Source organism: Leptodactylus fuscus, chromosome 9, assembly GCF_031893055.1.
Source record: "Leptodactylus fuscus isolate aLepFus1 chromosome 9, aLepFus1.hap2, whole genome shotgun sequence".
NCBI lineage: Eukaryota > Metazoa > Chordata > Amphibia > Anura > Leptodactylidae > Leptodactylus > Leptodactylus fuscus.
The window spans coordinates 37,673,270-37,686,056 of NC_134273.1; the positions used below are offsets into that span (position 1 = coordinate 37,673,270).

At 42.8% G+C, this 12,787-nt stretch overlaps 2 protein-coding genes across 2 annotated transcripts in view; one reads left to right on the forward strand and one right to left on the reverse strand.

The window, feature by feature from the left end:
• The window catches only part of STIMATE (STIM activating enhancer), a 372,954-nt gene that overhangs the window by 237,507 nt on the left and 122,660 nt on the right, over positions 1-12,787 (forward strand). The window lies entirely within an intron of this gene.
• IFT27 (intraflagellar transport 27) overlaps positions 2,113-12,787 on the reverse strand; it is a 29,891-nt gene continuing 19,216 nt past the window's right edge. Inside the window, exons 4-7 of the mRNA XM_075286890.1 lie at positions 5,725-5,784; positions 3,872-3,989; positions 3,469-3,578; positions 2,113-2,392 (exon numbers count right to left, since the gene is read on the reverse strand). Of these exons, the coding sequence (XP_075142991.1) occupies positions 2,294-2,392; positions 3,469-3,578; positions 3,872-3,989; positions 5,725-5,784 (387 nt within the window). The 3' untranslated portion in view covers positions 2,113-2,293. The remainder of the gene's footprint in view (positions 2,393-3,468; positions 3,579-3,871; positions 3,990-5,724; positions 5,785-12,787) is intronic.

Here is a 12,787-nt window from a genome sequence, read left to right on the forward strand (position 1 = left end):
AGCAAGGATCATGCATAAAAGTTCATAAGTAAGTGGGCTGCATTCTTTCCTTCTTGTTTTTTGTCTATACATGCATAGCCTTTAGAAAGGCTATTCCACATGTACCTTTTGCATGCAAATCGCCTCAGTAGTTTTTGAATGAGCTCGTTTTTATTCATATGCTAATTAGCCTCTTGGTGCACCCGGAAGTCTCAGCGAGCACTGTCTGCTGTGTGTGAGAGTAGGGAGATGAGCCATCATCATCAGCAGCCTGTGCTGTACACACGCATAGGAAAGAATAGCAGACAGTGCTTGCTGAGACTTCCGGGGTGCACCAAGAGGCTCATTAGCATATGAATAAAAACGGGCTCATTCAAAAACTACTGAGGAGATTAACATACAAAAGGTAGGTGTGGAATAGCCTTTCTAAAGGCTATGCAAGTATGTGCTTAGTTAAAAATAAGTTTTCCCAATGATCGAGCCCCTTTAAAGTTCAGATTTTGGCCTATGAAATATCAGCAACTACGGTCAAGGTTAGCAGCGGGAAAATGTAAAAGGGAACCATGTTGGGGTCTAGGGATGTGATGAAGAGCCATGCTGGGAACCAGGAATGAAAGGAGGAGCCATGCAGGAGACCAAGTATTAGGGAGATGCTGGGGATCATAAATGATGGGATATATGCAGATCACCAAGGGAATAAGGGAAGGAGTTGGTCCACCTTATGGTTATGGGTGTAGGTTGGAGTGACTTGTATACAGTACCATGAATGTTATTTGAGTCCTAGTCCTCACCTGGTTCTTCAATATTCTGATGTAATACCAAGCATAAAATACATGATTTTGAGCTCTTTCATCATTATTAGGGAGTTGGGGGGGGGGCATGCTTGCTGATACCTTTAGACACTATAACCTGCATTCTGTATACTTTTTCCTTAAGAGGATAACCCTACAAAAGACCATGTTTTCTAGGCAAATTTGGGTGATTTCTGCCAAGGCCTAGACATTCCCAGGACTGTAACAAGGGAGTATCTTTTAGAGAAAAGAAGATTCTGCAGAGGAAGTTATAAATTCTCTGAAACCGTTCTTGAAGTGCCTGGATGTATTTCTGGATTGTACCGGAAATTGTTATAGTTATACATTTAGCAGGGATGGGTTGATGATCCGGGGATTTATTCCGATGGCCACGTTTGGTAAAGAGAAGGATTTTTTTTTTCCTTATAGGTGGAAAATTGTGTTAATCTGGGCCAGCATTGCAGGGTGATCGGCTAAACAAAATAAAAAATGGCCGTTTTATGCCTTATAGACTGTTAGTATGTAACCTGTGAACAGATCTGTTAATTGTTAGAGGTCCACAAGCAGCCATGTTTTCTAATCCCAGACAAACCTTTAAAGGTATTCCGTATTTAGTACAGTATAAGATACTTGTGTAGCGCACTCTTCTCATGCATCCAACGAACATACAGACTATCCCGTAATACACTAGTATGGGCCGTCAGGGATGTCTAGTTGCCTGGGTCCCCAGATAGATAGCCTAAAAAACTCAGTGCACAATTCATTTACTTTTAACACTTTTCTGACCAGAAAAATTCAAAAATAATGCTAATTCTGACAGGGCGTTGCTTTTGTCATACATGAGATTTAACCACAGGGCATGCGCCTCATTAATCAACCTGCAGATGGCGCTGTAGTCAAGCTGAGAACCAGTAATAATAAAGCACCCCCATTAGAAGATTTCCCAGGACTTATATATTGATGACGCCCCAACACCCCCATACATCAGCTGGTTGAAGGCAGTGAAGCATTTGGGTAAGTGCTGCAGCTTCTTCACTAAATTGGACAAATCGTAGGTGTTGTGCTTGGTATTGCAGCTCAGTCCCATCCACTTGAATGAGACTGAGCTGCTACTGTACGTGACATCACTACACAATGAACAGGCTGTAGATTGTGCCAGAAGTTGGATCCTCACCTGTTAATTCCAGAAGATTCCTTTAGCTATATACAGTATACCCAGGCTGCTAGCATGACCACTGCCGGCTTCACCCCACATATTTCAGGTAAGCTCCTGATACAGTCACATATACATCTGTAAACCATTTTTTAGCATAACTTGCAGGAACCTTTATTTTTGTATAGAAAGAGGTATTTACCATTCAGAGAATAAAAACATATAAAACACATAAATGTATAATAAATAATGGTTATTATTCACCACAATAGAAGGGAAAGTTGGAGAAGGCAAAAGTCCTGTACAATGTATTCACATGGTGGCTATGAATTATTACTGCGGCCATCAGTTCACTTTCCCATCGAGGACTCTACAGAAGACTTCTGAAGTTCTCCACTCTTTCTTGGTACAGACGATGGAATGACTTAGCCAAGGCTCGAAATGGTTGATCAAAGTTTTCCAGCTCTTTCTGCAATGAATGAATAACCTGATGAAGGCAAATACCATGGCTTCTGAACAGGACACTAACTACAAATATACAAATCCTGTGTGGCAAATGTATCCTATATGAAGTGACTGGCATCTCTCCTGGCATACTGACTATATCAGAAGAGGTGTCATTTATTGGGTGTGGGGTGGGGAATATGGACTCACAAGCTTTGTCTATGAGTTAGAGGATGCAGGACTTTTTTTTTACATGGTCAGGGGAAGCAGGTCTCGCCCCTCATTCACATCTGCATTTGGTAATCCGTTTGGGGAGTCTGCATGAGGCCCCCCCCCCCCCCAACGCAATACCAAACGCAATACCAAACGCATTGGCAAGCAGTGTGCAGTGAAAGTACACAGACCCCTTAGAGTATAATGGGGTCCGTGTGCTCTCCGCGTGCTGCCCACACGAATCATGCAGACATGAAAGTAGATCACAAAGTACTTTTCTGTCCGCATGTTCCGTGCGGACACTGCACAAGGAGCACACGGACCCCATTATAGTGTCCATGTGCTTTTACTGAACACCGCTTGCCAATGCGTTTGGTATTCCATTCGGGGGGTTCCCATGTGGACTCCCCAAACGGATTACCAAACGCAGATGTGAACGAGGGGTCACTCTGAGTCCTAGAAGCATAAAAAAGGAACTGTCTGATAAATGGAGAAGGAGACAGATTTCCTTAATAATATATATTACAAACTTTCTTATATTCACTTGTACTATCCATTTATTAAAATGTGTTTTATAATTGGAGGTATGCTTTAACTGCAGCATACAGGGCCCATTTGTATTTGGGTCTTCTTATGTGACAGAAGGGACATTAACCCCTCCTCAGTCCTCAGGATCTTGCTACCCCTGATAATATAGTAAAGCATATTCCAATAACCAAATATAGAAAACACAAGAGTTACTGACAGAAAACAGAGAAGATTAACAAAGCCTCCTGTAGCAAGACAGTGTAGACATTGCTGGAGCGAGGCAGCGTCTTATACCATACACGGCCAGGAATAATCTGTATTTCTGTTAAGCGATCTGCTTTATACACAGGATGTAATTACCGCTGATGTCTCAAAATACTCCAGCCCGTGGCTCGCTGCCCACTCTTCAGCCTGGATCTTCTCCACTACTCTACGGCCAGTTAGGTCTGTCTTATTTCCCACCAGAACTCCTGACAAGACAACAAATAATGAATTCAATGTGGGCGAGGATAACGGGTTAGAGAGAGAAAGTTATAAAATTAGCGCAATAGGAAATCCCGGAGGATGCTGATAACAACCAATCAGATTACACATTTTATTTGCAAGATGCCCTTTGGAAAATGAAAGCTGTGATCTGATTGGCAGCTGTCTTTTCCCTTGCACCAGTTTTATAATCCTCCACTTAAATAGGTTTTAATCTTGATTTTCCAAATTCTACACTAACCCATCTTAGACATGACCCCGAAGCATCAGTTGTACCTACCGGGTAAGTAAGGGCTGGTGGTCTTGGATTTTACTCGTTGTAACCACCTGGCACAATTACTAAATGAAGTTTCACTTGTGACATCGAAAACCAAGCACAGGGCGCCAGGCTGATCCCACTGAGAAGAGACAAATGATAATCATCATTGAGGAGGCCATAGAGAAGTCTATTCCATCTCATCTAAATCAGAATTGTACTGCCATGTGCAGCAGATAGGTCCGCTTTCACTGCCTCCATCAATTCAAGTCCTTAGCATGTGTTAATAGTCACCGCTCTGCTGACTCCAGCACAGTTGGAATTTTCTCTCTATCCCCACCCTTCCTGAACAAGTGCTGCCTGATGTGCTATTTAAGCTCCATGATGTCAGGTGGGGGTGTGCGTGTGATTCAGAGCTCTAATCAGAGGCAGGCAGTGTCAGAGCTCAGAATCACACCCCTTGTCTGCTCCTGTATGACACCGCCCCCTGACAGTACAGAGCCTATATATAACAGCTTTGATTGCTCAGGAATGGCGAGGGACAGAGAAAAATATTCAACTGTTCCAGAATTAGTGGAGCAGCACCTATTAAATGATACAAAGAACTGGACTTGTTAGAGGTGATGACAAGTCCCCTTTAAGCCAGCCATCTATTTAAAAACAATAAAAAAGTAGAAACGGCTAGCCTAAAAATATTGAGCAAACCCCACCCACTGCTCTTTGTGATGGCAAAATAAGGTAGAATAACCACTCCCCTTTAACTAGGTCCTACCAGCTGGTTCCCTTAAAGTGGAAGGAATTGGAAAAGATGGTAGAGGTTTTCTATTCAAGGCTTTACTGTTTTTTCCATTCATTTTTAGGGTAATTCTAAGGCCCTGTTCACATGTCATCATCCTGCTGCCATCTCTGCCTCCCACTGAAAACTAGAGGAGGCAAAATCAAGCCAAAATTTGCCCCAAATCAGCAGCAGGTTCTGCCATGTGAACAGGGCCTAAAGGGATAGTTTTTGTTTGTACTGGTTAACCCCCCCCCCCTTTCTTATGGGCCCCCACTGAGTAGTGTGATGCCGTTCTGATCTATGTTTTACATGGCTGATCATTACAGGTGTTGTCCTATAATTAATCTGCTATCTACAGGACTGGTGCCTGTTTGTTGTGTGTGTGTGTGTGTGTGTGTGTGTGTGTGGGGGGTCCATTCAAAGTCTATGGGACTGCCAAGCACTCAGCCATCTCTATCAGTCTCAGAGACTGCGAATGGACAGCAGAGATGTCGCTCCATGGACGTGGGGCCCTGTACTAGTGAAGGATGGGAGCCCAGCGATCAGACACTTTACGGACAGGTGATATGTATTGATTATGGGAAATAAATAAGTGAATTTCAGTAACTGACTGTAGCCGACACTGACAGATCTTTAATAAACACAAGTGGACAGATTGCTTTATGTGTAAAGGGCTTGACACATCCCAATAATCCATATCACATCAGGAATACAGATTAAATGTTATACTATCCTGGTCATGACTTATAATTCAGGAATCCTCAGAATTTCCTTTTCGTTGTCTTCTCCTGGATGATGAATGCTTGGGGTTGTACTGCGCGGTACCACCACCCCATCCTCTGTATACATAAATACTCCATATCCTGGATATAATAATGCCTAGTATTTATTTATACAGGCTGACTAGGACACCGCTGTGATAAATAGGTGTCATAATAATATGGGATATACTAGCATGGCTGATATGACTGCCTGTTATGTGTCCTTTTTGATCTTAAAATCAAGTAAATTCTTGATATGTAAAGCTTTTTACGCATTTTATCTTACTTTGAAATTCTGCAAATAACAAGTATTAAAATGAAAAAGGAAAAGGACTTACCAATACCTCTGTCATCTCATAAAACATTGCCTTCCCAGGAGAATCACAAAGGAAGAGCTCCTACAAGCAAGGAATACACAGTGAAGCCGGCTATACCTGAGCGCAGGAAAACGGGCTGCTTGAAGTTCTATGGTAATTAGATAAGATCTACTTATAGCGGGCATGAGAGCGGCCTGTGATGCGCTCTTATTCGGCAGAAGTACCAAAACATAAAAGAAATAAGGACTTGTAGTAAATGTACTGACTTATAGAATAACGTTACCTAAACTGCATTGCCAATGGCACAAAAAAAAATAAAAAAAAATAAAATAATAATATATATATTATATATATATTATATATATATCATACTACCTACCATAGATACATAATTTGTTTATTAATGTAGAAGGTCCAGGTGCTTGATATCACTGACTAGTTGGGGTTTCCCGGCCTTATTTTGATAAGTTATTAAACATGAATTATGCATGCTTTGTTCCTTATACAGAGTTTTTACAAGACGATTTGTTTTAGGAACCTGCAGTTTACTTTTATGATTCATTTCTAGGTTTAGTGTTCCTTTAAGGGGGATAAACTATATTAGGGGCTCTATCACTAGGAAAAGTCATTTTTAACTAATCACACCTTTGCATAGCCCTTGGAAAGTCTATTTCACACCTACCTTTTGTATGTAGATTGCCTCAGTGGTTTCTGAATAAGTCCGTTTATATTCATATGCTAATTAGACTAGTGCACGATAGATGGTGCACACCTCTCTCTGCTGTTTCCTATGGGAGGCTGCTGCTGCTGCTGACTCAGCTTCCTGTTTGCTTCACACACATAGAAGATAATGGGAGAGAGGAGGCTGCTGGGAACTTCCTGAGCTGGCTGGAAGCTCATTAGCATATGAATAAAAACGGACTTATTCAGAGATCACTGAAGCACTCTACATACTATAGGTAAGTGTGGAATAGACTTTCTAAAGCCTATGCAAGCATGTGTTTAGATAAAAATGACTTTTCCCAGTGATAGAGCCCCTTTAAAGGGATTCAATCATTAAAATGAATTTTTTTTGTCCTTAACACGTAGGAATAGCCTTAAGAAAGGCTATTTTTCTCCTACCTTTAGATGTCTTCTCTGCACCGCTGTTCGGTATAAATCCTGGTTTTTGTCGGTATGCAAATGAGTTCTCTCTCAGTACTGGGGCGGTCCCCAGTGCTCAAACAGCACTGGGGGTGTCTCCAATGCTGCGAGAGAACTCTCCAGCGCTGCCTCTATCTTCTTCTAGAACGCCCTCTCCCTGTGTCTTCTTCCGTCCTGGGTTTCAATCTTCTAGGCTTTGGGCAGAGCAGACTGCGCATGCCTGCAGCCACAAGAAAAATGGCTGCTTATACAGTAAGACATCTAAAGGTAGGAGAAGAATTGCCTTTCTTAAGGCTATTCCTATGTGTTAGGGACAAAAAAAATTTCATTTTAATAAAAAGAATCCCTTTAACTAATCTGTTAGCTTAAAAATTTTGGAGGGTGGAAGAAGTTGGATTACTGGGAGAAATTCCAAACAACTATAAAGAGAATATGCAAAAATACTGGCCTTCAAATTCAACACCACCATGGTGTATGGTAACCTCTGTGATGCCATGTCTTTCAGGGACTAAGAGGGGGCTTTCATCACTTTCATCTCTATAAATCTATAAATAGGTGCTGCCCTACTGATTTTTTTGTTAATTTTAAAGGGGCTCTAGCAGCAAAATCATGCTGCTAGAGCCCCACATATGCGTGAATAGCCTTTAAAAAGGCTATTCAGGCACCGTAAATGTTATATTAAACTACCCCCCCCCCCCCCCCCCCGTTTTAAAATAAAACCCTAAAAAAGAATGTTATCTACTTACGCATCGTGCACGCTGAGCGGGCATTCAGGGTGCGCCGTCTTCTTCATCCACGCCTCTTCTTCCTCCGATGTCCTCCGGTCCCGTCCTCCTCTGGCGCTCGCGAGCGGACACTGATATAAAAAAAAAGGCCTGGGAGCCTGCGCAGTAGCCGTAGTAGCAGCCGCATGCTACTGCGTACGCGCCCAGGCCATTTTTTTATATGCCCGCCCACAGTGCACGATGCGTAAGTAGATAACATTCTTTTTTAGGGTTTTATCTTAAAACGGGGGGGGGGGGGGGGGTAGTTTAATATAACATTTACGGTGTCTGAATAGCCTTTTTAAAGGCTATTCACGCATATGTGGGGCTCTAGCAGCATGATTTTGCTGATAGAGCCCCTTTAAGCAATTAGGCTCACTATTGTCAGATGGACGGCCCCTTTCTGTCTGCTCCAGTCTGAGACAACCCACCTGACAATAGAGAGACTAACTAGCATATCGGGTGATGAAACTAACAGCAATGATGGCTTAGGAATGGTAGGGGCTAGTTTAAAAAAAAACAAAAAAACAACCCTATCTTTGATGGAATCAGTGGAAGGATTGAAGGATGCAAAGAATTGGCGTTGGTGGTGAAAGGTCCTTTTTAACCAGCAACTCATTATATATATGTTTATTTATATATGTTGGGGAGAAGGTAGCTCAGAAGCAGCAAAGAGATATAATATAGGGTGCACACAGGCTTATTTGAAAAAAAAAAATTGCAAAATAAAAACCTTCACTTCAGGTACAGAAATGTCAAACAATAAAACCTGCTCATGCAAGCACTAACTAAACAGGACAAAACTAACTATACGTGTGGCTTACTATCAGCCACACAAACAGCGCAGTTAGGTCTCACCAGATTCTCAGTATTTCAGGACAGACCCAGACGCCTCCTCTTGCTCCCAGGATCTGCCCTGAAGTGCAGGCTCTGCAGCATTTTATGGCATAGTAACGAGCCCAGTAACTAAGCTCCTGTAATTGCACCAGAATTATGGCTCAATTTGCACTGAACACTAGCCTAGATGTATTCCACCACATTTATTATGTGCTTTAAATGCTCTTTTATTTCAATAGCTACGATGAAAAGGGGCATAGCTTACAATGCAACAAATTATGGAATCGTTTTGGCACAAAAAAATGGTCTGAAGTAAGGTAACCAAAAAGTGGTGTGCCACAAAGCATGAGCCACTGTCAGAAATATGGAACATCTTTACACTGCCTGCCAGTCTAAATAATAGCCAGGATTAGTGAAGCTGCCTTATTGCCCCCCAAATCACAGTGAATGTTGAGGGCATAGGGGCACTGCTGTATCTGCAGGATTCTGGCCTCTAATTCTCCAAATGGGCACAGCAAATGCAATGTGAATTCAATTCAGCCTTATGTCTAGACAGGATCAGACACAGGGAATGGCATGGCTGTTCTTAACCATTCTTTGAAGCTGCTGGGGTCAGTAATGCAATATGTGAATGGGAATTCCTGAATTCCCATTGACTAACATTGCACATCTGTCTGTGAAGGTAAAATACTGCAGCAGCAAAACCACCCTGAAGTCATGCGTGTGAACAGCATCTTGCCTGATGTTGAATTGATATAAAAGTGTGCTTGCATATTTGTCTGGATATCCTGGTTAGTAGATCCGCCTGGTCCCGATTGTGCTGATGAATTGAACTTGTCTCAGATCTCCTGATGAATTGACTTGTTTCCCCGAGTGTTAAGGATTAGCTGTCCTGCACAAGAACTGAGCACTCACCACATTTAGGAATGATTTATCTTACACTCCTGTAAGAAAGCTAGGTTTTCATATGCCGATGATTTATGTAGATGTAAGCAAGTGGAACTATGCTGCGAGACCCCGAACAATTTACCCTTTTCTGCAATTGTCCCTCTATAGACAGTATATCACCCCTACGTGCAATGACGTGCGTAATGCTACATACACTACTGTACAAAAACAGGAGACACAATGGGGGGATTTACTAATCTGGGCATGACAAATGTGGTGCATCTTTGGCGCACCACTTGTCCATTTTACGACCTGTGTGCCACTTCCAGAAGGGCATAGATCAAGATGGGCTGGAACACATCAGAAAGACTTAGCATAACTCATGCCAGGAAAGTTATACAGGAAATCTGCGCCAGTCCCTGACTACTGTAGATTTCAATCTGGAGCACAAGACCTCCCGTGGTTCGCCAGAATTATTAATGAGTCGAAGCCTTTTAATTGTAGAAAATCTGCACCAGTGCTCATAATATGAACACTGCTCTTAATAGATACTCCCCAATGTGTCGGACTAATTCAAGCAAAGTCATACATATAGGTCCCTTTAAGATATCAGAAAATTAATAGAGGGGGTGCACAATCCTGTTGTATTTGGGGAGATGTCAGAACTGCTGTCAGAGCTGGTAGTAGCCTTTTCCAGTTTAAAAGGCTAAGCCCCACGTTGTGGAAACACAGCTTTTTTGTTGCAGATTTTGCTGCGGTTTTTTGAGCCAAAGCCAGGAGTTGATTGAGCAGAAGTCAGAACTATAAGGGTGCATGCACACGATGTAAAGCGGCACTGATTGTTGCACGATCATTTGTGTCAGAATCAGAGCTGCAAAACAGAATCCCATTGACTTCAATAGGTTCCGTTTAGCGTGCGTAACATTGAAATTAGAGATGATCGAACAGTGAAATATTTGATATTTGTTTTGAATAGCCCCTCAATATTCGACTATTCGAACGAATATCGAACCCCATTATAGTCTATGGGGAAAAATGCTTCGTTTCAGGGGAAGCCACAATTTGACTCAGGAGAGTCACCAAGTCCACTATCACACACCAGGAAATGATGCCAACTCCTCTGGAATGCAACTGGGACAGCAGGGGAAGCATGTCTGGGGGCATCTAACATGCCCAAGTCACTGTATAATGCCACTATCTCGTCGGGATCCCTGTCAGCTTGCGATATGTGGGAGCTGACTTTTTCCCATAGGAATGCATTGACCAGTGTTGATTGGCCGAATGCCATACAGAGTACAGCATTCGGCCAATCAACGCTGATTCTGCCGGAGGTTCGTCTGTGAGGAGGCAGAGTCTAAGATTGGTCCACAGCAGTCTCCATTGTGGTCCGATCTCAGATGTAGCAGTGTTGAGCGCACGCTGAGCTCTGCTACACCCTCAGATGTAGTAGAGCTGACTGTGTGCTGAACCCTGCTACACCTGAGATGTAGCAGGGTTCAGCACACAGTCAGCTCTGCTGCATCTCAGGTGTAGCAGGGTTCAGCACACAGTCAACTCTGCTACATCTGACATGCAGCAGGGTTCAACACACAGTCAGCTCTGCTGCATCTCAGGTGTAGCAGGGTTCAGCACACAGTCAGCTCTGCTACATCTGACATGCAGCAGGGTTCAGCACACAGTCAGCTCTGCTGCATCTCAGATGTAGCAGGGTTCAGCGCACAGTGCTACATCTGAGATCAGACCAGAATGAAGACTGCTGTGGACCGATCTTAGACTGCACCTCCTCCGGTAGAACCAGCGTTGATTGACCGAATGCTGTACATTGTATGGCATTCGGCCAATCAACGCTGGTCAATGCATTCCTATGAGAAAAAGTCAGCTCCTGCATAACGCAAGCTGACAGGGATCCCGACCAGATAAAGCCCCAAAGAGCTGGGTGAGTAACATTCCCCCTAAATAAAGGTAATCTCTAGCTAACCCTGCCTGTAGATATGTCCTTGTCTCACAGTCACATAGTTCACAGTCTCATATGACCTGGACCTGAAATCCACTATTCATATAAATTTGAGGTCACCTGATTTCAGCAGGTTGTCGTAGTTCTTGTCCCACCTCCCCTGCACAGTTACTGGTGCAAAAAAAGCGCCAGGGAAGGTGGGAGTAGATACGAATTTTTAGTGCGTTTGCCGCGTGGTATTCGATTGGAATCGATTGGATTCCACACTAGAATCAGCGCCAAATTCCTCCATGTGAATGGACCCTAGGGTCCATTCACACAGAATTCTTTGGCTTGGATTTTGGCGCTGAATCTGTGTCAGAATCCACGTGGAAAAAATGCCTCTCCATAGAGTTCTATGGGTTTCACTAGAAAAAAAGCTTCCTTCAGGTGGCTTCCTCCTGCAAAAACCAATGCAGTAAATGGGAGGTGGAAAATCCACGTGGAATTAGGAAAAACCACATGAAAAAACCACTAGAGTTTTTTTCAAGATCCATGAAGTTCACACTGAGTTTTTTGGTCAGGAATTTGGTCAGGAAAAATCGCTCAGGAAAATTCTTGAGGCATTTTTTGAGGCGTTTTACGCCTGAAACAATCAATGCAAGTCAATGGGAGGTGGAAAATCCGCCTGGCTAGCGCTTTTTCTGCCTCCCATTGACTTGCATTGATTTTTTCCAGGCAGAAAACGCCTGAAGAATGGACATGTAGCTTCTTTTTTTCTGCTATCGGATATCGCTAGCGGAACAAAAAAAAAAAAGCAGGTTACATAGGACTGTATGGTGAGGTGTTTTTTGGAGAAGGATTTTTAGACGGATTCCTGAACAAATTCCTGACCAAAAAACTCAGTGTGAACTCGGCCTTAGGGTGAGTGCACAGAGAGTTTTTTGGCGCTGATTTCGATGCTTCCACAAAAGCCTCCCGATAGAACTTCCTACATGCTTCCCATTCCTTTTGTAGCCATTATTGGCTTTGGCTCAAAAAATCGCAACAAAAAAGGCTGCGTCTCCGCAATGTGGGGCTTTAGCCTAATACACGGGCACTACTTGTGTGAGCTGAACGTACGTGTGTACGGGAAAGTCAGGTGAGATAGCTGATGGACAAATGCTCTTTCTAAACTTTAAGCAGCTTTACGTCTGACTTTACAGGGCTGTGGAGTCGGAGTCAGAACCAAAATTTGGGTGGAGTCTGAAAATAGTTACCAACTCCAGCCAACTGAATAAAACGAGTAATTATTTTTAAGTGTATTATACAATTATTACTATTATCTAATTAATGAGATGGATAATTTGTTACATATTTACTTTACTTTACTAGGAAGTCGATCACAGGCTTTTTAATGTATTAGAGGAACTTTACTGTCTGACCATAGACGTCAGAGGAGTCGGAGTCAGACTGCGGAGAAAATAGGAGTCGGTTGTTTGGCTTGCCAACTACAAAACAAACAAGTTGCCAATATATA